Source organism: Amphiprion ocellaris, chromosome 5 (genome assembly GCF_022539595.1).
Source record: "Amphiprion ocellaris isolate individual 3 ecotype Okinawa chromosome 5, ASM2253959v1, whole genome shotgun sequence".
In the NCBI taxonomy this organism is placed as follows: domain Eukaryota; kingdom Metazoa; phylum Chordata; class Actinopteri; family Pomacentridae; genus Amphiprion; species Amphiprion ocellaris.
Genome location: NC_072770.1, coordinates 36,085,341 through 36,109,612, shown reverse-complemented (window position 1 = coordinate 36,109,612; position 24,272 = coordinate 36,085,341). Strand labels below are relative to the sequence as shown.

General features: G+C 41.1%; 1 protein-coding gene across 4 annotated transcripts in view; it reads right to left on the bottom strand.

Moving 5' to 3' along the window:
• The window catches only part of slc12a5a (solute carrier family 12 member 5a), a 183,486-nt gene that overhangs the window by 12,329 nt on the left and 146,885 nt on the right, over positions 1-24,272 (bottom strand). For all 4 annotated transcript variants that reach the window (XM_023293988.3, XM_023293989.3, XM_023293990.3 and 1 more), the window contains exons 5-21: positions 16,536-16,590; positions 15,583-15,713; positions 11,897-12,144; positions 10,279-10,490; positions 8,104-8,271; positions 7,260-7,358; positions 6,093-6,150; positions 5,778-5,952; positions 5,550-5,668; positions 5,157-5,255; positions 4,921-5,040; positions 4,153-4,257; positions 3,612-3,780; positions 2,928-3,123; positions 2,213-2,382; positions 1,147-1,278; positions 251-358 (exon numbers count right to left, since the gene is read on the bottom strand). In XM_023293988.3, coding sequence (XP_023149756.2) covers positions 251-358; positions 1,147-1,278; positions 2,213-2,382; positions 2,928-3,123; positions 3,612-3,780; positions 4,153-4,257; positions 4,921-5,040; positions 5,157-5,255; positions 5,550-5,668; positions 5,778-5,952; positions 6,093-6,150; positions 7,260-7,358; positions 8,104-8,271; positions 10,279-10,490; positions 11,897-12,144; positions 15,583-15,713; positions 16,536-16,590 — 2,364 coding nt within the window. The remainder of the gene's footprint in view (positions 1-250; positions 359-1,146; positions 1,279-2,212; positions 2,383-2,927; positions 3,124-3,611; positions 3,781-4,152; positions 4,258-4,920; positions 5,041-5,156; positions 5,256-5,549; positions 5,669-5,777; positions 5,953-6,092; positions 6,151-7,259; positions 7,359-8,103; positions 8,272-10,278; positions 10,491-11,896; positions 12,145-15,582; positions 15,714-16,535; positions 16,591-24,272) is intronic.

Genomic DNA, 24,272 nt, shown 5'->3' with positions numbered 1-24,272 from the left:
TACACAAAAGCAAAGCAGTTGTTATTGTGGCTGCAGTCAACCCAGACAGAGAGGATAAATATGGTGTCCTGCTGCTCTAATTTAACTGTAGAAATGCGTTTATCCAGAGGGCTTTGTGTGTCATGTTAAGTCAAGTCAAGTCAAACCCAGCCAGGCCATGCCAAGTCGGCCTGTCAAGTCCTGTCATGCTTATGAGTGCATCTTTGAGTGGATTTCAAAACAAAACTTTGACATAAACAAACTTCCTTACCTCTCTCTCACGCTCATTCTTAGTCAGGTTGATCTGCTTAAGCATCTGCGACCGTTGTTCCATCACCAGGGTCTTCTCGTAAGTGTACGCCGAGATGTCACTGTCATGCTGAGAGCAAAAAGACATTTTTTAAAAATTCATTTGGGTTTTCCTAGTATATTCACGACCAAATCTCTCTTGTGTAACGCTGTCTTCTCTGACTCCTCCGCTGACACCATGACACAGATGCAGTCACCAGTGGCTTCCTTCCCTCTAACAAGGACAAGTTTAATCCGGGGAGGTTAGGAGCTGAGGTGTTCTCCAATGCAGACTAGTTTTACTACGTTCTGACACTTTCAGACAGCCTCTCCTCAAAGACATTCAAAAGTGACAAAAGTAATTTAGTTAAGATTGAAAAATTAGCTTGAGAAATTTAATTAAATTCCTGCCTCGTTTCTCTGCACACCTGGTCAGTCACCTCAAGCAGTGCACATGAAAGTTTAATGTGGACTTTGGAAAGTCGGCAAAAATCAGATGTAGCTGCCCATTTATAGCACTGCAGAGAGTGGAGGGGAAGGAGGTTTTAATCGTTGTCTGACCTTCCAACTAGAACTCTGAATGAAGCATACTGACGCCATAACACCGTTTTTCATGCTGTTGCCCGAATAATTTAGAGGGGTTCAGCAGTGCAATGATCACAGCAGTCGTGCATCCTCATTGCCTCCCTGCGTGTTCGCTGGAACAACTGGCCAAGCTTGAGGCATCGCTGGACTTTCTAATTACATATCCAGCTGGGAGGCACTGAGATTTATGTGCTTATGAATGTACTTTTACAGGGTGTATAGTTTTACAAATTGAATTGTGATTACAGATATTTAAAAAAATAAAAAAATCAGTCCGGTCTTGAGAAATCTCACCATTTCTACAACTTCCACCATAGCATCGATACGGAGGTGATAGAGGAATGTGGTCAGGTCCTTTTTCATCTGGATGCTGTTGTCGTCCATCTGGGCCACAGTGAAGATGCGCATCTTGCACTTCCTCCAAACCTGAAGAGCAAAAACAGAATTTATATCATTCCGTTATTGTTCTCTCTAAGATTTTATTGTTGTGAATCTCACTTTATGTGATGCGATTGAAATTGGTAAATCTGATCTACCTGTTTAAACCTGTGGAAACGCACCAGAAAGTTTTACAAATGTCAACTAGGGATGTCCTGAGCCTGAGATTGGTATCAGGGCAAATCAAGCAAATTTTAACTGATCATATTGGTAAGAACCTCAGATCAACCCTTTGTTTATGTGTGCCATCATACGTGTTGTGCATTTGTTTAACATGCACAGCAAAAGCATTCAAAATCTGATTGATTGACAATATGCAATCAACACACCTCAAACTGCTCATGCACTAATACTGCTGGCAAATGACAAATACATGATACAGGCTGCAAAAGCAGCCACAACATGCCACTGTGGTAAAGAAGTGACATCCTAACTGATGGAAACTTGAAATAATTTGTGTCCACTGGCTGGAGGTCATAAAGCGTCACAGAAGACTTTGTCTTGCTGACTAAACTCCCACAATGCTGTCTGCTTGCCTCCTCTGGTTGCTAGAGCAATAGCACAAAGAGACTCCACCTAGTGGGGTAACCAGGTACTACAGCTAATCTACAATACTTAAAGCATGTATTACCTGCTATTATGTTATCAGATATTGGCAGATAACTAAATATAAAAGGACTCAAATCAGATTGGGGCATAAAAAAATACATCTTAATGTCAACATTTCTGAGCTGCATCTCAGAGGAATAAAATTGTAGATTAAAAACTAAAACTTTTCATTACGTATTAATATATTCTGTATAAACTTTGGATCTGATCGTGGGAATCCGCACCGTACTTCACCAGTTTACTCACTTGCACCGCATTAGTAATAAATACCTGTTTTGTCTTTTTTCTGGTGGAAGTAACTGTTGAACAGTACCTTGTGCTGGCGGAGAAGGAAGGGCAGCAGCATCAGCATGCCTCCATCATGGACGATCCACCACACATCAATGTGACCCTCAGTGAAGCGTTCGCCATTGGATGGGAAGGCCGAGATGTTCTTCGGGACAAGCAGAGCCAGGTGAGCTGCGGTGGTTTCTCTGACCAACTCTGCAAACCAGAAGGAAAGAAACAAAGAGGTGACATCTATGAACTGTTTTCATTACAGACTGAACTGAAGGTTTTAAGGTGCTTTGGATTTAGCTTTGAATGGAGAATGATTATTATTATTATTCCAGGTATGTTATTGTAAGTAATATAGGTGTGTTTCTCTTTAACAGAGTTTTTAAAACTGGTTAATAATTTCTCAGCAAAGCCTTTTCTGCTTGGATATATTCCTTCTTGTCTGTCATGGTGTCTACTATGTTACCAGGGAGATTTCTACAGACTTCTTCCCCTCAACAGAGAGGTTAAGCAGCAGGATGAGCTACTCCAAAGCTGGAGCTGGTAAGGATTTTGTCTTGCTGAGATGCTCCAGCTGGACATAAAAAGAGCTTGAGCTTGCAGTTTTTGGTTAAAGCGATGTCTCTTTGAGCGCTATTCCACTAGTCTACCTGAACACTTTGCCTCAGGCAGCCTTTTCAGCAGAGCCAAAGCTTTTAGGTTTTAGCCTTTTTGGATGCAATTATCCGTTTATTGTCCCCCCAGTAACCCACCAATGAAGTTTCTCCAGGTCTGGTGCTCGTCTCCTTGCTTCCAGTTGCGTGGCCAGCTGACCAGTACAGCGTTGTGTTTCAGGCCTCCCAGCCCACTGGCCTGGAGCAGATGGGATGTAGCATCACGCAGGTTTGAAGACACGGTCACCTGACAGAAGCCCTTCACCTTCTCAGTCTCCATCAGTTTATGCAGTGCCTACATGACAGAAAAAATAACTGTTACCCAAGTACAAAAGTATAAAAACAGTAGTTCCTAAAATTCATATGATCACATTTATGACTAATATATTTTTGTCTGTGTTTAAAAGAACATCTTTACAGTGATATTTCTGAATTTGCAAGATTTTTCATGTACATATTTTCTAATTTAATCCAATTCATGTAAGTAAATGTTTTTATGACGAGATCTTAGATTAGTCAGCTGCAGAGGAAATTTGGATTTGTGTGTGCAGGAAAGTCTCAAAGACATAAAATCAAGAATCTATAATGACTCACACTGATAAAAAATATGGAATGGAAATGAAAATTTATTTTACTGGCAGTAATATAGGTGATTTGCATTGGCTATTGTAACATGAATTAGACATTTTGAGAGATTTATGGCCTTTGCTGTTGAAGTGACACATTATGCTGCACAGTATAAACATGCTAGAGAACACAAACTGATAGCGAAAGTTCTCCTACCTGCTCTGCACGCTGCGCCTGTTCGTGATTCTCCAGGAAGGTTCCCTCTAGAGCTGTTCCAACAATGGTTAGACCTTTGCCTGCCTTCAGCTGGTTGGTCAGAGACAGCAGACGAGGCTGCTCAATGTTTTGCTCTGCATCTGTATTAACCAGCACCAGCAGCTGTGGCCTGAAGACAGGCGAGAGCAGAGAGGAAGAGAAAATACAGGGCAGAAAAAAGCAAGAAGACAAGTAAGGAAAACAGTAGTGAGGAACTAAGCGATGAAGAGTCAAAGCCTAGGAAAAAGAAATGGCTGAGTTGGACAAGTAAAAGTCCTTGTTGGGAAAGACAGATAGAAAAAAATAGCATGAAGTGTTAATATAAAGTCACAACACTTGTTGTTGCTTGACAGCTGCGACAGGGAGCATCACATTTTCTAAGACAATAATTGAACATGTACGAACATGCTGTTAATTTCTGTGTTAATTGGAATCATGATAAAACAGCACAGCTTGTGTGTGTGTGTGTGTGTGTGTGTGTGTGTGTGTGTGTGTGTCATACCTCCAGTTCTTGGTGTGTGGGGGGCCCTCCTCCAGCCTCATGAGAGCGTAACGTGCAGCGCTCAGAGACAGACCTCGTATTCCATCACCCCATTCTTTCTCCGCACTGTGACGCAGACAAGTGCCAGTCAATATCTGTCAGTCAAAAGCTGAACAATAATTCTGCAGCTTCATTCTACATTTAGAAATTGACAATGATACAGTCACCCCACTGAAACAAATCCAATTTTAGACGACAGCTTGACATAATGCAACGTGATTAAAGTTTAGGCATCACTGGTAAATGTCACTCAGCACTTCAATGCATGACTCTTTACTCCTCCATTACAGGCCCACCAGGCACAGACCCAGGGGACTAAGGGGTCACAGGGATCCTGTGATAGAGCCTTTGTTTAAGTGACAGTAATGTTTTTGTTGGAAAGTCACAGAGCACACTGAAAAGTAGGGATGTGCTCATCACGCTTTTTGCTCCCAGTCCTTATCAGAGTCAGTTAATATGAACTATCTGCCAAACAAATACAATCTAAAATGAAATTTCGCCTTTTTTTTTCTCTTTGTATTACTCCTGCACCAGAAATTAACACTGATAAGACGTGAAACGAACCCCAATCAGTGGAACTAAAACCAAAAACACCTTTAGATAACAATAAAAATGACCAGCACTGATGACTTGCAAACATCATAATCCTTAACGACAAACTGCAGCCCACAGGCCAGTTACAAGCAGCCAGCGAATCCAATCTCTCCTGGGGTTGCGCTGAGAACTTACCCTGCAAACTCAATATACTTGTAGATGGAGCCAGCAATTACCATGGCGACAAGGGCGTAATACCAGGAGCAGAGGAACATTAAAGTGAGACACAAACTCATCCCCAAGAAGGACAGAGCCCTGTAGAGATGGACGGAGAGATAAACACAGACAGAAAGGGGCACATTTAAAAATAGAAGCATGATTTATAATGCAAACATTCAGCTTCTTCTTTTCTTTGCAGCTGCTGAACTGACCAGTGGTAAAACTTGAAGCGGGGCCTCCAGTTCGGAGTCCGCAGCAGCGTCTGGAGGGCACAGGCCAGATTTACAAACATGTAGCACATGAGGAAGAACCTGCAGGAGACACATGCATACAGAAACATAAAGATGTAAAACAAATCTCCTTATGCAGCACCACCTGCAACTCAAGGGGTATGTCATGATAATGTGGATAATATTCATTGCTATTTATATGCAAAGCAGAAAAAATGATCTGTCCTTTTGTGTGAAGAGATAAATCCTGAGCATAAAAAAAAAAATCTGGCATTTGCATTGTTTAAAAAATAGCAGGGGACTGGTTGCTCTGAAATGTCCCACTGTTGGTTTTTAAAAATGCCAATAAATTAGAGTGTTTGTTTCAGTTCTCACATGGAGAGGATGGGAGCCACTGAATCCAGTGAGGCGATGAGGATGCCGCTCTCGCAGATACACGCCGTCAGCAGGAGGGACCATGTGGGTTCTCCATTGGCCTTTCCATGGCCAAAGATCTGCAGGACCAGCACAGAAAAGACATCACCACTGCTGCTATTTAACATGAGTGCTGTTTGCTATTGCAAAGTCATCACATTATGCTGTAAAAATGTAAGATAGACGGACCCGAAGTGCGGGCACGATGCCGTCCTTGGCGATGGCCTGCAGGAGACGAGGAGCTCCCGTCAAGCTCTGGAGGCCGGCGCCGCAGGTTGAGAAGAAAGAGCCAATCACGATCACCCACGGTGATGGCCAAGCCAACGTGCCAATCACCAAGTTCCCGTGGACGCCTTCTCCAAACCTGTAGGAGATTTACAGATCGACTTATTTAGTGTATATTTATTTATATTTACATTTAGAGTGATGCTAATTTCAAGCACATTATGAGATAAATAATCTGTCATTTCAAGAGATGTCTCCATGAGTCACAGATGGACTTACTTGTCCCTGAGGACCACTCCCTCAATGCAGGCACCAAACAGAATCACACTGGACATGTCTAAGCAGCTGTGGATCAGGAAAGTTATTTCATAGCGTACAGTGGATATTTGTTACTTGTTTAGCCAGCTTGTATATTCTATGAGCAGTGATTGACAGAAGTCCAGTATTAAATTATAAACCTTCCCTTCCGAAGATGCATTTAATTATTTGATGAACCAATTAACTACATTTACTGTAAAGAGACAATAATTGATTTTGTACAGAGTAATATCTCAGAGATCAGTGACACTGTAAGTAATATCCTTCAGCTTTATTAACTTGTGATTGCGTAGGCAGCCCAGTGACGCGATTAGAAGTCCTAATCAAATTTGTGTAGGCCTCAAGCTGATTATGTCGAGAAACACTGGACGACATTCAAGATGGCTGCTTCAGTGGCACAGACATGCAGTATTACCAGCCTTTTATGTTGAAGCACATATAGCAGCCATCTGGTCAATAATTTTACAGCCTGAGAAAAAAAAAATCATTCAATAAAACATGAATATGATCTTTACTTAGAAAGATATCACCACTGGCACATAACTAATTCAGAAGCCATTTCACCACTATTTAAAAAAGGGCAAACGGCATTTCCCATGAATGATACAGACATGCTTTGGACCGATTCACTGGTATCGAAGCAGTTGTGGCTTTTCAGAATTTTAAATATTGACCTTTAATGATGAGGCTCCCTGTAGGCCAATCAGTGAGTTTTTGCTGCTGCAGCAGAGCAAAGCCTTTCAGTGCATCATTGCTTCAAATCCAGCCAAAATTAGACTAGTGGCCTGACATATCAGCAGTGGGCTTAAAATACCATTTGAGTGAGATCTTGGTGTGACTCACACAGGGTACAAACAAGGTCATAATTAAGGTTTTTGTAACATAAATCATGAGCAGATCAGTTTCAAATTTGTACACTTGACCTTCACTTACAGTGTTCTTCGTAATCTCATGTTAGTAGATAATTTTGAAATATCTCTACAAATTCATTATCCCCAAATGTAGGTCTGAAGCATAATTAAAAACGGACTATTTTAAATATTTAAACAGTCAGAGGGACAATTCTTTTTTAAACTGGCATTTGCAGTGCCCCTTGCTGTCCTGCAGAGGGCAGTAGTGAGAGGATACAGACAGTGGAGGTGGTGGTGATGGCTGCAATGGTTCCAATGGGGATTGACTTCTGGGCATCACGCAGGTCTCCAGAGCGGTTGGATCCAGCCATGATCCCTGAGGAGAGGATGGACAAGCAAACATGATCAGACCCTGAGCAGAGATTCACACATGGAAACACGGGGTGTCTGCTGCTTCGTAAACTGCTAACAATGAAATCACTCTCAGTTTGTAAAGAAGTTAAACAAATAAAAATCTTAATGACACACATGACAAAAAAAATTCCCTGCTGCGGCATCAATAAAAGTTTTATCTATCTATCTATCTATCTATTTATAGTCCATCCATCCATCCATCCATCCATCCATCCATCTATAGTCTATCCATTCATCCATCCATCCATCCATCTATAGTCTATCATCCATCCATCCATCCATCTATAGTCTATCCATCCATCCATCCATCCATCCATCCATCCATCCATCCATCCATCCATCCATCCATCCATCCATAGTCTATCCATTCATCCATCCATCCATCCATCTATAGTCTATCATCCATCCATCCATCCATCCATCTATAGTCTATCCATCCATCCATCCATCCATCCATCCATCCATCCATCCATCCATCCATCCATCCATCCATCCATCTATAGTCTATCCATCCATCCATCCATCCATCCATCCATCCATCCATCCATCTATAGTCTATCCATCCATCCATCCATCCATCCATCCATCCATCCATCCATAGTCTATCCATCCATCCATCCATCCATCCATCTATAGTCTATCTATCCATCCATCCATCCATCCATCCATCCATCCATCCAAGCTGAGAAAACAGTTAAGGTTTTTACCTGTCACAGACGGGAAGTAGATGCCAACCAGCAGCGTGAAGAAGCTGGTGATGTCGGCCAACACGTAGCGGTTAGCGTTGGTCAGAGGGTCGTCCTGGTCCATCGCTGACTCCATGTTCTTCCTGGCAATCAGGTCCCCCTTCTCGTAGTAGTTCCCAAACAGGTTCTCTGGATATGCAAGAATAGTGTAGAATCAGGTGAATCACTCAGAGAGAAACGTGTAGAACATGTTCTCATTCCATATAGCCATCTAAGCTACGTGTTTCAGCTGTGAAATGAGTCTATGACTAGCATAAATAGTGCTGTGTGGTTCTTCAGCTATCAGCCTGTAGCTATTTTTACATAATTAGTTTGATGCTAGGGGCTGTACAGTGGCTCGGTGGTTAACAGCGTCGCCTTCCAGCTTCCCTGGTTCGTGTCCTGGCGTGGGCCTGGGATCTTTCTGCATGGAGTTTGTATGTTCTCTCTGTGCCTATGTGGGTTTTCTCTGGCTTCCTCCCACAGTCCAAAAACTTATTGAGGTTAATTCTTGATTCTAAACTGTCCCTAGGTGTGAATGTGAGTGTGATTGTTCATCTCTATGTGTAGACCTGTGATAGACTGTTACCTGTCCAGGTGTCCCCTGCCTTCACTCTAAGTCAGCTGGGATGGACAGTTTGATGCTATTATATTAGTGTAACAATAAGCACAAAATAAAAGCTTTCTAAGAGTTGCTTTGTAGTGATTCTGATGTTCACACATCTAGGAGGATTAGGCTCAAGCTCAAATATGGGGAACATGCATGTTGTCTTCCATCAAAAGATAAAACCGCGACTTTTCAGGGATTTCAAAGAACAAAAAACATGCCACTGAGCTATATAGATATATAGCAAACAGCTCATTAACAATGTAGCATTAGAAGACAGGAGTGATGGTTGCTGGAAATGTTCCTCTGTACCCCTATGGAGATATTCCATTAAAAATCAGCCAGTTCTAGCAGGAATAGTCATTTACCACATTAATCCTCAAAAATAAGGATATTTCTAAGTGACCCCTAACTTTAGAATGGTACTGTACAATTTTTTGTAACAGGATATTTTGTAAGTGATACAGAATAGAAAAAGGGCATTTACTCAACAGAAAGAAGACATTTAATATCAAAATAAGACATATATACACTATCTAAAACAATTACAACTTTAAAATGCAAACTACATCACAGGACACGACCATCACTGGTGCAGCCAGTCAGTTTTAAAAGTGTCTCATGAACTGTGACATTAAAGGGTCCATTTTACTGATGGATGCCAGTAAAGGAGAGAATTGTTTTTATGGGCACCGTATTAACCATGGGCTCTGACTTTCATATGTGAATCCTTAATGCTATTAATTACCAGAGTGAAACAAGGTGAAGTTAGCTCTGGGCTTTCTGTAGCCTGGGGTTTCAGTGAGCCCACGGCTAAGAAATGCAAATGCTTCTGCTGCTTTCTCCTGCTTTGTCTTTGTGAAACTAAATCATTATCTAAATTTCCTGGAAAGACTTTCATCAAAGGAGGCGGTTTAATCTTGCAGCATCTCGTCACATGTACAGTAGGTGGAGTGAGAAACAGTGATGTTGACGGCATAGTCAGAGCAGATGCTTCTTCTCTTTTGAGAAAAAGTGAGAATTGCACCTCAGATGTAACCTGACATAATGAACTACTGAGGCAACTGTTGCGAAATGACAGAAATCGTAATACTGTGAAAATGGAGCTTCATTTTGTGGCATAATGCTTACATTTGCTTTTTATATATGCAAGACACTAAAACACATTCTAATGCAATTTAACCAACTAACACAGCCAAAAATATAATGGACAGCTTTCTTTAATAACTTCATTAGTCCCTTTTTTTACTGTTAATCCCCTCTTTGCCCTTTCCCTGAAAAGCAAATCTGCAGCACGAGTGCATTTTGGAGATATTTCTGTTTCCCCATTTAGAAAAGACATTTGGGGAAAAGGAAGCGCAGAGCTACACGTGACAGCCACTAAAGTTTCTTTAAGACAATGACAGTGCATTAAAATATTTTTAGGAGAGAATCCCAGCGCCACCAGTGAATTCTCAGTGACTCAGCACCACAACACAACAAAAACAAGAGACAGCATTTCTGTGCTCACTGTACGAAACTGATGCATTGGCAGAAAAGAATGAACCAACCTGCCAGGATTCCACTGGTGACCCCGGGGATGCCCTGGATCTGAGTCACATTGTTGGAAGCGAAGTATTTGTCGCAGGTAGCGTTGAGGAGAGGTGAATCACAGAACATGCTCCACAGCTGGGTGGTGACCGTCCCATTAGCTGTTTCAATGGTCTTGGCGCAGACATCAAATGTCTTCCACACCAAAGTGCGGTTTCCCAAGACGCACACCCTGGAGGAAAGAAAGGCAGAAAGAACATGTTTGCATGTACGCACTTTGTAATGACTTGTTTTGTAAAGTGTAAATGTCACATTCTGCCTGTAATTGGTTTCAATGAGCAGTTTGCTAACTTGGGGTGCAAAAACTCTACAGGTGTGAAAAGTAACTGAAGCGATTTAGCAGGATTAAAAGCAGCCTCAAGCAGCACCAGCTCCCAAGACAACATTGTGTTGTGTGTGTTGTTTGTCTGTTTGTCGTTTTGTTTCTCGCTTTTGTCATTTTTTGTCTCGTTTGTGTCATTTGTGTAGTTTCCTGTCTTGTTTTTGTTGTTTGTCCAATTTTTTGTCGATTTGTAACTTTTTTGGCAATTTTTTTGTCTTGTTTTTTCATGTCGTTTGTCTCATTTTTTGTCGTTTTGTTTCTCGCTTTTGTCGTTTCATGTCTTGTTTTTGTCATTTTGCAGTGTTTTTTGTAGTATTTTATCTTGTTTTTGTTGTTTTTTGTCTTTTTTGGTCTTATTTTTGTCATTTTGATCATAAAGTAAAATGCTATATTGTTCAGTTCCAGATACCTGTGACTAATTGTTGTGTTCCTTTATAGACACTTCGTGATCTGGAAGTTGTAATGTGTAAATGATAAACTGAGGCATAATGTTGTTGAAATCAAACTTATTTTTCTTCAGAAATTTCAGGTTGTTCATGAGGTTTTGTACAAAGATAATTCCTTAAATGTGAGTATTTCCAGAATGTACTTCTTTGCATTAAAACAAAGGAAATATTTGGAGTTGTGGTTATTTATAGGTTACCATGCTATGATTTTACTGGTCTGGCCCCTGAATTAAAATGAATTTGACACCCCTGATTTAGAGATTTATGATGGTAGAAACACATCTAGACTTTGGGGTTAAAAATCTGCTCAAGTGTGTTGAACAATGTTTTATGTAACTGCTGATCCATCAGCATCTTAATCCTTATATTTCAGTGTGAAGCGGACCAGAACTGCAAACCAGTGACATGATCTTGTCAGCTTAATTTAGCTCAGTTTCCAAGCCTTTGGACTGGTAAATCACAGAACTGATGCCAGTCAGGATGCATTAGCGGGTATATTTGGACAAAATCTGAACAGGGGTGGAAGCAGGAACAGCAGGAACAGCAGTCTATGACAATAACTGATTAAAAACAATTACTTGGAAAGGTAAACATACACAAGCTTCCAAATTAAGAGTTGGCCTAGAGTCCACGAATTGATTTATGTGATGCCGTGACATGTTCTGCAAACCGAGCATGTGTTTCTGCGTTTGTTTTCCTTCCCTATCTTACACCACATGAGTATTACATGTGCTCAGATGTGTGGTAGTCTGGGTTCTGGTTATGTCCATCTGCTCCTCCTATATTCTGTTGGATTGTGTTGCTGCTTACGGGAAGTCGGGAGGATCGATGCCGGTCTTGATGACGCCGGCGTAGACCGCCAGGATGGAGAGAATGACGCAGGCCAGAAACACCAGGGCCAGTTTGTTCACGTACTTCACGCCAACAAACACCACGGTTGCCATGGAGGTCAACAGGATGGTCCCGTAAACACGCATGTTGTTCAGCAGGGCAGCCTCGGCCTCGGCACCCTCCAGGCCCTCCAAGGGAAAGATGGCCGCTTTGGGTACTATGTAGATCTGAAGCAGAGAGATTGAAGTAATATTATTATCTTACCCCCCTGTATCCAGGGAAATCTCACCTGCATTTTTCTCATAAAGGTTCCATACAATCTCATTGTTGCTCAAGGGCATCTTGGTGGTAGCTGTTTAGAGAGTGTGAGTGTTACTCATCCTCACTTTACCGGCCTGTCTGGGGATTCAAACTGGCAGATTGTAGGTCACAAACCTGCCCCTCTAGCTCACTGTTTACTGCAGAATTTAATATAAAAAAGAGAAGATATATAATAAAAGAGGTGAGAAAGGAAGTGAGAGATGAGGTGAGTGAGGAGGGCAACTCTGTGAAGTGTGAAAACATGTGATGCTCACATTAACTGTCCTCTACTGGAGCTTGAAGCAGCGCTCATAATACTGGCTGCTATTTTAACTCAGCTTAATTAAAGAACTCAAGCATGGTATTAATATTTGAAATTAACTGCCATTATGTTCACTTTTACTACGGGTCGATCTAAGAATAGTCCCATCATATATAAAACAGTAAACCCCTAATTAGCCTGTCAGTGTCTGTCACCAGCTTTAGATGATTCATGGCAGGGCTGTTACATAAGCATGGGGATTTCTTTCTTTTTATAACATTGTCACTTAGTTTCCACCGCAAAATGTTTTAATCACCATGAAGAGCAACGAGGGAAGTGAGAGGGACAAGCTGCAAGTCGAGGCTAACTCCGGCCCTTTGGCTGGAGGAAGCTGATCTGATGCTAAGAACAGCATATCACTAGGCAAACAAATCTCCTGCTTCACTGTGAACTGTTCATGCTTCCTAAAATAGCAGCATCAGTTTGTGTTCTTGGCTTGGGTGGAAGGATGAAACATATTCAAATCAGCCTTCTCCAGATCCGCTCCTTACAATTCTGCAGGGATTGTTATTTTACAATGGAAACTAAGCCAGCTTTGACCCAGAAGACAAAATTAACCTCCAGGCATGATCAAACTCTGCATATCCATTAGAGGCATCCAGTAAGAGAATAATGAAAAAATTAAAACACACACACACACACACACACACTTGTATGTTGATATCAGTGGACCAAAATGATGAGAGCTGTTTCAAGGAATGGTCTTGTTACTCCGCCAGTGTCTTGATCTCTCACTAATGCAGTATTTGCATAATTACCCAATACTCCATGCAGCATGGGGGGATGCAGTGGAAGAAGTGTGGTATAAAAGGCAGAGGAGGAGGAGGAGGAGGAGGAAGAGAATGAAGATCAGGATGAAAGATCCCCTCATTTCATCAACTGTTCAAAATTCACGTTGAAGAACATATAGTGGGAGAAAAAAATAGCTTCAAAGCACAGTGAGGAGGAAAATAAACTGATGGAGAAGTCCATTTCCACAAACACGTGGCACTGCTAAGTTTCATTTATTTGGAGGGGAACATAGTGTACTCTTCCTAGATGACATTTTACTGGTCTGGAAAAAGCAGCACATTTCCTTCTACGCTCATACCACATATTGAGGGGTTTGTTTTTTTCTTTTTTGCTGATTGCAGACCGAGTGTTTAATGACAGCTGTTTTTCTTGATTAGAAAAATTGAGCCAATCAGAGCTTTGGAGGCGGGATTAAAAATAAGGGGATCATCTTCCTGCTGCCGAGCAACAAAAATAGTGACAAGCCTGGATGGCATTAAACAAGGGATACAGGTTGTTATAGAAACGCTGCTGCAGAAATAACTGTAAGTGAGCATATGTCTGTGATTGTCGTGATAAAAATTGTAGAAAAATACCACTCCTGTTACAGATAATAAGAGGACTGACACCAGCTATGCTTAACATGCTGGTTCAGCTTAACATGAAGGTTGGAAATGAGGGGAAACAGCCTCAAAAGCTCACTAATTCATTCATTTAACTGGGACAGCAACTAATGAATGTTTTCATTGTCAATTAATCTGTTGATTATTTTCTGAGGTAATTGTTTAGTTGCTTGGTAAAACAACAAATACTGGTGAAATATACAACCAAAGCTTCAGATGACACCCTCAAACATAATATTCTGTCCACAGTCCAAAGAGATTCAGTTCACTGGCACAGAGGACACATTTAAAAACTTAATCAAAGAAGTCAAACCATTTTAAAATAGATGTTGATTACTGTAATACTTAAAAACTAATCGATTAAGAATTAATTGTTGCAGCTCTACTTTAAACCGCATCTGTGTCATTCCAAATCCATTTTTTAAATCTTTCATTAACAAACAACACACATGTAATGGCATCAGTATTTTGACCGAACATCTGACAAGAAAACGTGCTTCCAAGAATGCATTGTTGAAATGACAGTTCTAAAAAACTGCTACCATTTTCATGTCTACTAAGAATTATGTCAATGAGACTGGCATGTCCTTCAGTCTTGATTAGTTGTAGAAAAAAACCCCATAAAAAAAAAACAAACCAAACTCATGAATCCCTAAAAGAAAATGGCTAACACAAGCACAAAGTCGGACTGAATAATGAAGTGAAGAAAGATTAGTGTGATTTTCTGGAGTAACAGGCCAGGTTGGTCTGCTTTACAAAAGACATTTTAATGCTTTTGTAAAGAAACAAAGAAAGAAAGAAAAGCCAAAGTCTCAGGAGGTATCAGTGATTGATTGTTGAATACCTCGGTGCTGCTAGGTCATGTTTGGCTCCTTGCCTTTAATCACTGAACCATTTCCAGTACTGGCTCAACGTTTCTTTGAACCGGAGCAACATGGTGCCAAAATCTTTTATGCATTACCGAGATAATTTAATCTAAGGGGTCATATTCTGCTCTTACTACCTCCTCATGAAGTTGTGGGTGTGACGGTGTCATCACCTTGACAAAACTGTCAAAGTATGAGGTTTGAGAGTTTACTGCGGGGAAGGAAAAGCTGTGATTTCAGTGCTCGTCTTCCACCAACCTGGCAGCTCCTGTCATTTTCCATTTAGATCATCAGCAACACAGTGGATGAATTAGCCTAAAATGTACGTCATTTTAAGTGGACTGCACTTTATAGAAGTATCTCTCCTTCACTCAAAACAACAGGAATCTCCCCAAAATAAATTCCCTCGGGATTAATAAAGTATCTATCTATCTATCTATGTAAAATATGCATTGAGAGATAAGAAATGCTCCTACAGAAGAATGCGTCACTGTTTGATGAGTCATGTGACTATCTGAGCATTCACTGATTTGTTGGGACAGGAAGGGCTGAGTTCACTTTTAACTGCTTGTGTCTGACTCGGGGCTCTCTGTTTGACACTAATGTTCGCTCATTCAAAGTACATTCCGCCCGATTCTATCTCTCTGTTAATATCATCGACAGATCCTTTTTTATTTTTATTTTTTTAAATAAAAAGGTGAAAGATAAAGGAGATACCAGGATGCTGACAGAAAAAGAAAGAGAGCGGAGTCGACAGAAACATTACTGGAGGATGTTTCTTACCAGGAGGAGCTCGATGGCCCCCAGGATGTACATGGCTCCAGCGTAGGTGGTTCCCAGATAGAAACAGATCCCCACTGCTCCACCAAACTCAGGGCCCAGAGAGCGGGATATCATGTAGTAGGAGCCTCCAGCTGCAAAATCAACAGAAACGCTCAGAAATATGTTTGAATGCAGGTATATGTGTGATTTTTCATCATTATCAGAGAACAAAATAGATGTATAACACCTGTTGAACACATGAATCTATTGGTATCAGCAAAAAGCCCAACTCAAAACAAAGAAAAGCAAGCAAGTCCAAATTTGTGAAGCTGTGATGAGTTAATACTAAAGAAAGGACTTGTGTAGATCAATAATGGAAAACAGTTTGAAACATTTGTCAGATTTTCCTACTTTGTTTTAGTCATACAGCTTTCCAATACTTCTTATCGTTGTGTCTCACTACAATATTTGTGTATTTGTGAATAACAGTGTGCAAATAAATTAAGTGAAGATAAATAAAAGACCTTAATCAGCACTTTGCAGCAGCATAAAGGCTGGCACCAGTTATAACAGAGACAGTTATAATTGGCATACAGTTCCACACTTCTCTACAAGCCTGTAATTTGCTCTGACCCCTGCTGTATGCACACCAACTGGTGAAGGCAGGCCATCATTACTATGTAGGCTCACACAGCTACGCTGTACGTGTACATTAACACGTCTGCATGCAGATACTGAACATGCACGTTTAGATCTTCATGGCGAGCATTTGGCTGAGGGTTTATTTTGTGTAAATAGTGTTGCATGACGACAAGCTAAAGTGCACAAGATCCCAGACTAAAGCTTTTAATGTTTCTGGAGATATCAAGCTGCGCTGGGTGAAATGTGCCAAAAGCAATCAGGGAAAAGAGAAATTTAGAAGCGGACAGCCTCAAACGGTGATGACTGTGTGGTGCCGGCGTCTGCTCACCCACCTGGCACTACTCCATTGGTAGCGATGGCACTCATCGAGATGGCAGTCAGCATGGTCTGCACAGAGAGGGAGGGGAAAAGACAGAAGAGCAGGAGAAAATTACACCAGAATAACCTGCATACAATATGAATAGAAAGTGTTGATTGGTGAAGTTTCTTGTGTCTTCAGGGCTTGAAAAGTTATAAAAGTATCATTTATGGGTGTTTCTCTCCGTATGTAACAGACTGGTGACCTGTCCAGGGTGTCCCCTGCCTTCACCATAAGTCAGCTGGGATAGACTCCAGCTCTCCGCGACCCTAATGAGGATTAAACCGTCTATAGATAGTGGATGGATGGATGTTTAAATGCTACATCATCCACCATTAAGTAAAAATCACCTTCAATCACCTCCGCTTTTTCTCATTTAACTACTTTTAGAAGTAAACTCCTCATACTTGATTTCCTCTAAGTGATGTCCTTCATCACCACATGTGTCCAACCGCTTGTACAGAGTGTATGTGGGGACAACAACAATTTACAGCTGTGCTAAATGTTACAGCTGCCTGCTTGTTGATTAGATAAATAATATGCCACAGGGCCTGTCAACAGCTGTCAGAGCACATTCATACAGCCAATGACAACTCTAATGCAACTCTGGCACCGAGTGGGAGGAAAAACACCATAAGAAATGTAAGGGCATGCTACAGTGGAGCTCTGCAACACTAACAGCCAGGCCTGGCTGCCCTGCAGAGGGAGAGAGGGACAGATGCATGCAGTGAGTGGAAGAATGGGCCAGCAGGATAAAAAATGACAAAGTGAGAAGGGAGAGAGAGATGGTGTGTTTGACAGTATTAAGATTTCATTACTCTTTCAAACGCTATTGTTGAATCTTGAGTGTCTTTTTTTTTTTTTTTTTTTTTTACATTGTCTGCACATGAAAGACAAAGACAGAAAGAGAGGCAGGAGGAGGAGATGTGAGAGCAGGCTGGGAGAAATCAGCTCAAACTATTTTACTTTTTTAATTTTGCTATGAATACTACTTCACTGCTGTAATTATTTGACTTATTTTCCATCTTTTTATTCCATTACCTGCAAATGCATTTACTGTTAAAGTCTCTGTTTCAATATTCAGAACTTAATTTTGAATATAATTCTAACTGATTCAGCCTCTACCGTTTAAGAAAGCTTTCACATTTGCAAAATAGTGCATATGCAGTGTTTTGTGTAATGTGGGTTTTTGTTGGGTAAAGTTTCAATCATAACCAGCACTACTGTGTTATCTCTAATGAAAAAGGTAAAATATGCACTACAATAACTGCTGCTATTTATGACCGCATTGAAAACTAAAAATAACACTGATTGTGTAATACATTTGCATTATTCAGTGATCAGTGATAATAATCCTTGTTCATTTTGTGGTGCTCTTGCTCTTCATTCCCCTGACATGAGAACAATTGCATTACTGTTCTCATTTTCCACATTATTAACACTAATTTTGTTTAGGTGCCACCTGCAATAGAAGAAAGTCTGTTGATTTCCAGCCACAGGACACCGCGCTGGTTATGTTTGACTGTCATTACATCCGTCTCTGTGAAGACCATAATGTGGTTAGTGTCACCTGAGGGTCTTTTGGGCTGACGATCAGGAGGGAAGAGTGAGCAGGACTCCGCTCCTCTCTCTAATCTGGTCATAATGAGGCCACAAGCTTTCTCCCACCACAGCAGATAAGACAGTAATTGTTTAAGTGTTTTATCTGATGTGGGCAGCAGCCACGCAGAGGTAGTCAGTCGCATACCCAATCATTGAATCACCACACAACAAAACCCAGCAATGGAGTCACACCGCTAGTACAGTCAAATTGGATTAATGTATGTATATAATCATCTACGTATATGTGAACAACTTGAAAAGATTTATGTCTTTAGTGTGTTAGTACTTTAGAAATTAGGTTTAGTTTGGACTGAATTAACAAAGAAAGGCTATACAGTCAGCCAGAGTCAATGGACACTACCATTCAAAGTCTGTTGTCACTTAGAAATGTCCTTATTTTTGAAAGAAAAGGACTTTTTTTTCAATGAAGATAACACTGAATTAATCAGAAATACAGTCTAGACATTGTTAATGTGGTAAATGACTATTCTAGCTGGAAACAGCTGATTTTTAATGGAATATCTCCATAGGGGTACAGAGGAACATTTCCAGCAACCATCACTCCTGTGTTCTAATGCTACATTGTGTTAGCTAATGGTGTTGAAAGGCTAATTGATGATTAGAAAACCCTTGTGCAGTTATGTTAGCACATGAATAAAAGAGTTTTCATGGAAAACGTGAAATTGTCTGGGTGATCCCAAACTCTTGAACGGTAGTATATAGTCCTGCTGGTATCAGACTCAATAATCAGAACTACTCCCAACAGATCACACACACACACTCACTTAATGACGGTTAGCAAACTGTCATGTCCAAATACACCTAAAAATATGCAATTCATTTGTGTATACATTCTTAAATTTGTCTTGTTAGTATCCCTGTGTTCTTCAGTTTTATTTATTCATAGTGTATATATCTTTTGTCTTTCATTTATAGATGTGTTCTTTTGATTTTTCTTACTGATACTTTGCTGCTGTGATGTTGCACATTTCCCCTTGTGGGTCTAATAAAACATATTCTATTCTATATTCTATTCTAGTCATATGTAATGTAGCAAACAGCATGCACTGTACAATGGTAATGCATGACTCTAAATTGCACAGATGTCATAATAAGTTAAAGTAAAAACACAGTATGATGAGCTATATATTCATTTTCTTAACATATGCATTGTGTAATAATAATAGGCACTTTACTAAATCCTGAGCAAATGTCCAATCATAGATCTGACTTTCCAAACCCAACAACACGAGCCCAGTCGTAAGGAAATGATTAAAGTGTGTGTCTATCCGCTGGAACATAAACTGCAAACACTAGCATGTCTTGCTAATGCAGCATTATTCTGATCTTACATGTGTTTTCATCCTACTCTATGTGTTACAAGGGCTGTTTAGCTGTAGCCTGCAAAAACAGGCTTCTGCTTTGAGTGGCAGCTGGTGAGGATGTTCTTCCCGAGACACGGAGCTTTAGTCTTTTAGCACAGCATCATTTATGCAACCATCAAGTGCATATTAAAGATTTTTCACCAGCTCTTTATTCCAAACAGCGCTCATGGAGGTATCTGTAATTATCTTGTTGAGTAGATAATAAAGCTATGTAAGTGTGGTAGTGACTGTTGTGATTTCAGCTGGCAATACCAGCAGTAGTTGGCAAGGAATGAGACGCCTGCTTTTGTCTACCTGTGTGTGTGAAATCAAGATCCCACTGTTTTGAAAAATGACTAAGAATTTGGGGCAGTAAATCTGCCAGCATTATCACTGTCAATGGCATCATGTGCTGTGTGAGAACAGAAAGCTTGACAGACATAAGAAGTAGAAACGAATGAGGGCAAACAATAATTCTCAGTTTATCTGTTTTTTAGTGATAACTGTTGCTACAAGACATGCTTGCATGGTACACAACACACACCAGACACAGTAACAAACATGACGCCTTAGAACTCAACCGTTTGTCTCCAGTCAGACGGATAATTTAACTCACATTCTCTGGTTAACTCCTGATGGTCTTGCTGTCATTTTGTTTGACACACATCTCGTGGATGAAATTCTTTTTTGGTGAAATCCCATTTGGTCATTTTACCTTTACTTTTAGCAGCGTCCTACTTTTAGTTCACGTGACCCTGTGGGCGTCAGTGCAGACAGAGACATTAACAAGCATCATCAATCAGCTGCTGTCAAAAACACAGGAGATGACTTTGACCGTCCTGCAAAGTTTGCAGTGATGTCAGAAGGTCTTGCTTCAAACACAGAATCACAAGCAGCTACAGGAGATCCAGTGACAGAATTTGACACAGAAACAGTTCTATTATTTTCATTTTTTTCCTGGTTCAGACAGTTGATGGCCAAAGAGCCCAACCGCGTCTCCTGATGCTCTCTCGTCTGAATCAGCAGCTGATTGGTGGATCGCCTGCCACTAAAAGCAGCAGCGTTCTGCTGCAGCAGGCAGGATGTGCAGCATCTTTTTTCCCACTGACCCAGAGCCTGTGGCCTGTTTTATCGTCCCACTTTCAGGCGATGCAGGTAACCTAAAACTGTGATGGTTTGTGTGAGAGAATGTACTCTGTTTCCTGTTTCCTGTACTCTGGTTTTGCTAATGCTATCTTTCTCCATAAAAGCCTGGAGTCAGTGCCTCCAAACTCCCAAATACCCACAGGACCTCTGGCTTCTAAGCATGCCAGCAGACAACGTCAGATTCTGCCGCCTTGCCATCTGTCTCATCCACATGAGGTACAACAGCACACAGCTTACATATCAGACAAAGGGAACGTTTTCCTTCAAAGGCATTCTGAATGGCAGCAAAGCTTGAATAATTGCTAAGCCATCGTGATTACACACGAGCCCGAGGAATGTATTTGGAGAGAAAGCTAATTTTCATTTTTGAAGAAAAGTCGGCAAGACGACACACTTCCCCAGCGCAGACTGCGAAGGACACTTTCGGTCTGTTTCTTCCCAAACCTAGAGACAAATTGATTTGGCCTTTAGTCGACCTCAGAGTTGAGCAGAAATTGGTTTTGACAGGAATGAAGCTTTTGCGCTGCCCTGAGAGCGTGCTTCATTAGCATGCTTCATTACACAAAAGCAGAATAGTTTTGTCAAGTACGACTTCATCAATTCACATACAATGGGACAGCAGAAGTCTATTTTCAGTGTGCTGTTTATCACTTAAAACCCCTGTGGATTATCGTATACCATGGAAGGCAAAAGTGTCAGATGAAGGAGACGGCAGGTGATTTTTACTTCCAGACTGATAAGGTAGAAGCTGAACACAAGAGGACGAGATGCAGCTGTGAGAGGAGCAGAGAGGTGGCAAAGCAGGACAAAAATTGGATGGTAGGTGGAAAGAAGGAGGGAGGGGAGGGAGAGAGGGAGAGATGGAGAACACAAGGTAGAGGAGGAGGAGAAAGGGAAATAATGAGACAGTAAAATGAGAAAAGGCTTGGAGAAATTGAGGAAGCGAAAGAGACGAGGCTAAAAAATGAAAGAGACAAAGGGAGAAAAGCATCCTTAGCATTTAAATGAGTCACGACGGAGGGCAGACCACCCTTCCCCTCGCAGCATTTGGATTCAAGACCTGGAAGTAATGAGGAAGGCCAAACAACAGACGACTTTCCATCCAGAATATTAAACCTCATTTTATCTTGGTGACAAGCCCGCATTCATTATCCGGGATGAAAAAATTCACGCGCGGCATATGTTTGAATATCCTCAGAAAACGCCGTCTGCTATAATATACGGACTTTTAAAATGGTTGGCTGTGTGCATAATTTCATGGTTAATGGTCTAATGTGTCGGAGCCGTTCCACACGGAGGCACATATTTCATATAATAATGATCTTCAGAACGTCCGAGAGTGCTGCCGCCGCCTTTTTACAACGTTCTGTCAAAAAGTAGCGGCTTTAGTGGCCACACATATGAGCCGGGACTGAGCTTCTAATGAAAAGTGCGCTGTCAGTTCTATCCCACCATGTGAATAAAACATGGGGTCACGCTGCAGATTATCAAGCTCTACAGCATGCGTGATTCCTTTGCACTCCAAGTCCTGTGGATTTCACTCAGGTGGGGGGGATCTCTGCGCACATGTAACTACACACACACACACACACACACATGCACACACGCACTCCGCTAGTGTGTTGCTGGCAACCCCTGGAGGTCTGGGTGGTTATGTGTTATGTAAGGAGCTCAGGAGAAGAGAGGTGGGGGTTTCTCACACACCGTTCACGCTCAGGCTTATCGCCCCGGGGCTCTGCAATGAGCTCGGTGTGACTGATAAGAAATGTGTGTGTGTTTGTGTGTGTGTGTGTGTGTGAGAGAGAGAAACTGTGAGAGGTGTAGGAATTTTTGAGAGTTTAAACCTGCGCTGGTCTATGCGTGTGAGGACATTTTAATGTTAATGTGTGTGTAAGCAGAGGAAATGGAGCACAGGAAATTTAAGTGTGTTTGTGTGTATTTGCATGGCTTCCTGTCAAAGTGAATCTGAAAAAGCTTTGATCTTTAAGGCTTTTTTTTTTTCTCTCTGCTATTTTTACCACAAAACTGAGTGCCATATTTTTTATGCAGAAGCTTCACAAAACCTTTTCTTTTTTAGGAAATAAAAAATACAATGACATTAAACTCAGGTTCTTATGACATTCTGTTCAGTTGGTGAATATCTGTATTTTCTATCTGCATCAACAATGCATTTACATGCCATATCAGTCTACAAATATGTTAAAAAATAACCGTATAAAACATAGTGTGCATGCTGTGTCAAAGCCCTCTCTATACTGTCACAGAGAAATGTGATTGGGAAGCAGTGTGTCTGTGCAGGCAACTTTGCTATGGTTGGGATTTGAGGGGGTTGTTCTATAAATACACTCTGTGCTAGAGGAGAATCTAGGTTGCACAAACACTCTGACATACCAACATACAGTCCTGCCACAACGCACAGTGCAAACCACAGAAAATATCTGCAGCTCTGACAGCTCATACACCACGTGGGTTGAATTTAACTTCACCATATGATAAAATAAGAAAGCCTTCGTTGAAAGCCAATTTCAAACTGAGTAATTACAGCTCTAACACAGGCTGTTGTCATGCTTTCAACAGAAAGGAACTTCAGGTGAAATAAGCGGACATGGTCTCTACAGAACACATACCATGTTAGACATCCAGTGAAGAGGCAGAGTATATGTTCCCTGACAATCAAATGCATGAAACAAGTCAAACACAATCAGCTTGTAGCAGCCACTCGGATCACTGACAGCAGCGCCGTCCATCCTGTGGGACAGTGTCTGCTGTAATCCGGATCTCAAGGCCACGACAAGGTGTTTGTCCAAAGCCACTGTGACACATGAATGCAGCTCCGTAGCACGACATTCATGGGAACCAGAGAACATCACAGTGTGTGATCATCCATTTTCTTCTCTGTGCAGATTTAACGTGTAGTGTCTATAAAATGTAACTGGAGCGTCTTTCTGCATACATCAAAGGAAGCCTGGTGGTACGAAATCTTAAAAGGGAGCCTTCGTAGCGAATGCCATATGACTGTGGTTGCAGCAGCATTACATTCTAGCAATGGCCAGTATGATCAGACTGGCTAAAACAGGATTAAATGCTTGAATTGCTGCCTTAATACAGCTTTGCAGGGTTTGACACAGGGTCAGTAGTCTAGCAAGTAAAAATAGATATTATGTCCCAGAGACAATGAAACTATAAAACTCGTGATCTGGTCCACATATCCGGTAGCGATGAGGAGCCTTACTTACAAACTGTATGTGGAAATGTATTGGTAGAAAATAGGACAACTGATGTTTTAGTAAATTCTACTAAAAGATGATTCCAAATGAGAATTAAAGAAATCATGATGCTAACATTTCTAGTGAGCTTTCATATTAGGGTTTTTAATTGCATATTTTATTGCAGTCACATGGTGTGTATACGTACTGATGCACACGTTTGCTGTTTATTTTTTTCAAGGATACGGCTCTTAATATCCTCTATTTTGTATTGCCAGCAACTGCCATACAATTGCCAAATTCTAAATAATAAATTGATCCACCAACAAGTACAGTCTGTGAATCCTGAAGGCCTCGTTCAATCTACTCCTGTGTGCCACAGAGCTACACTAC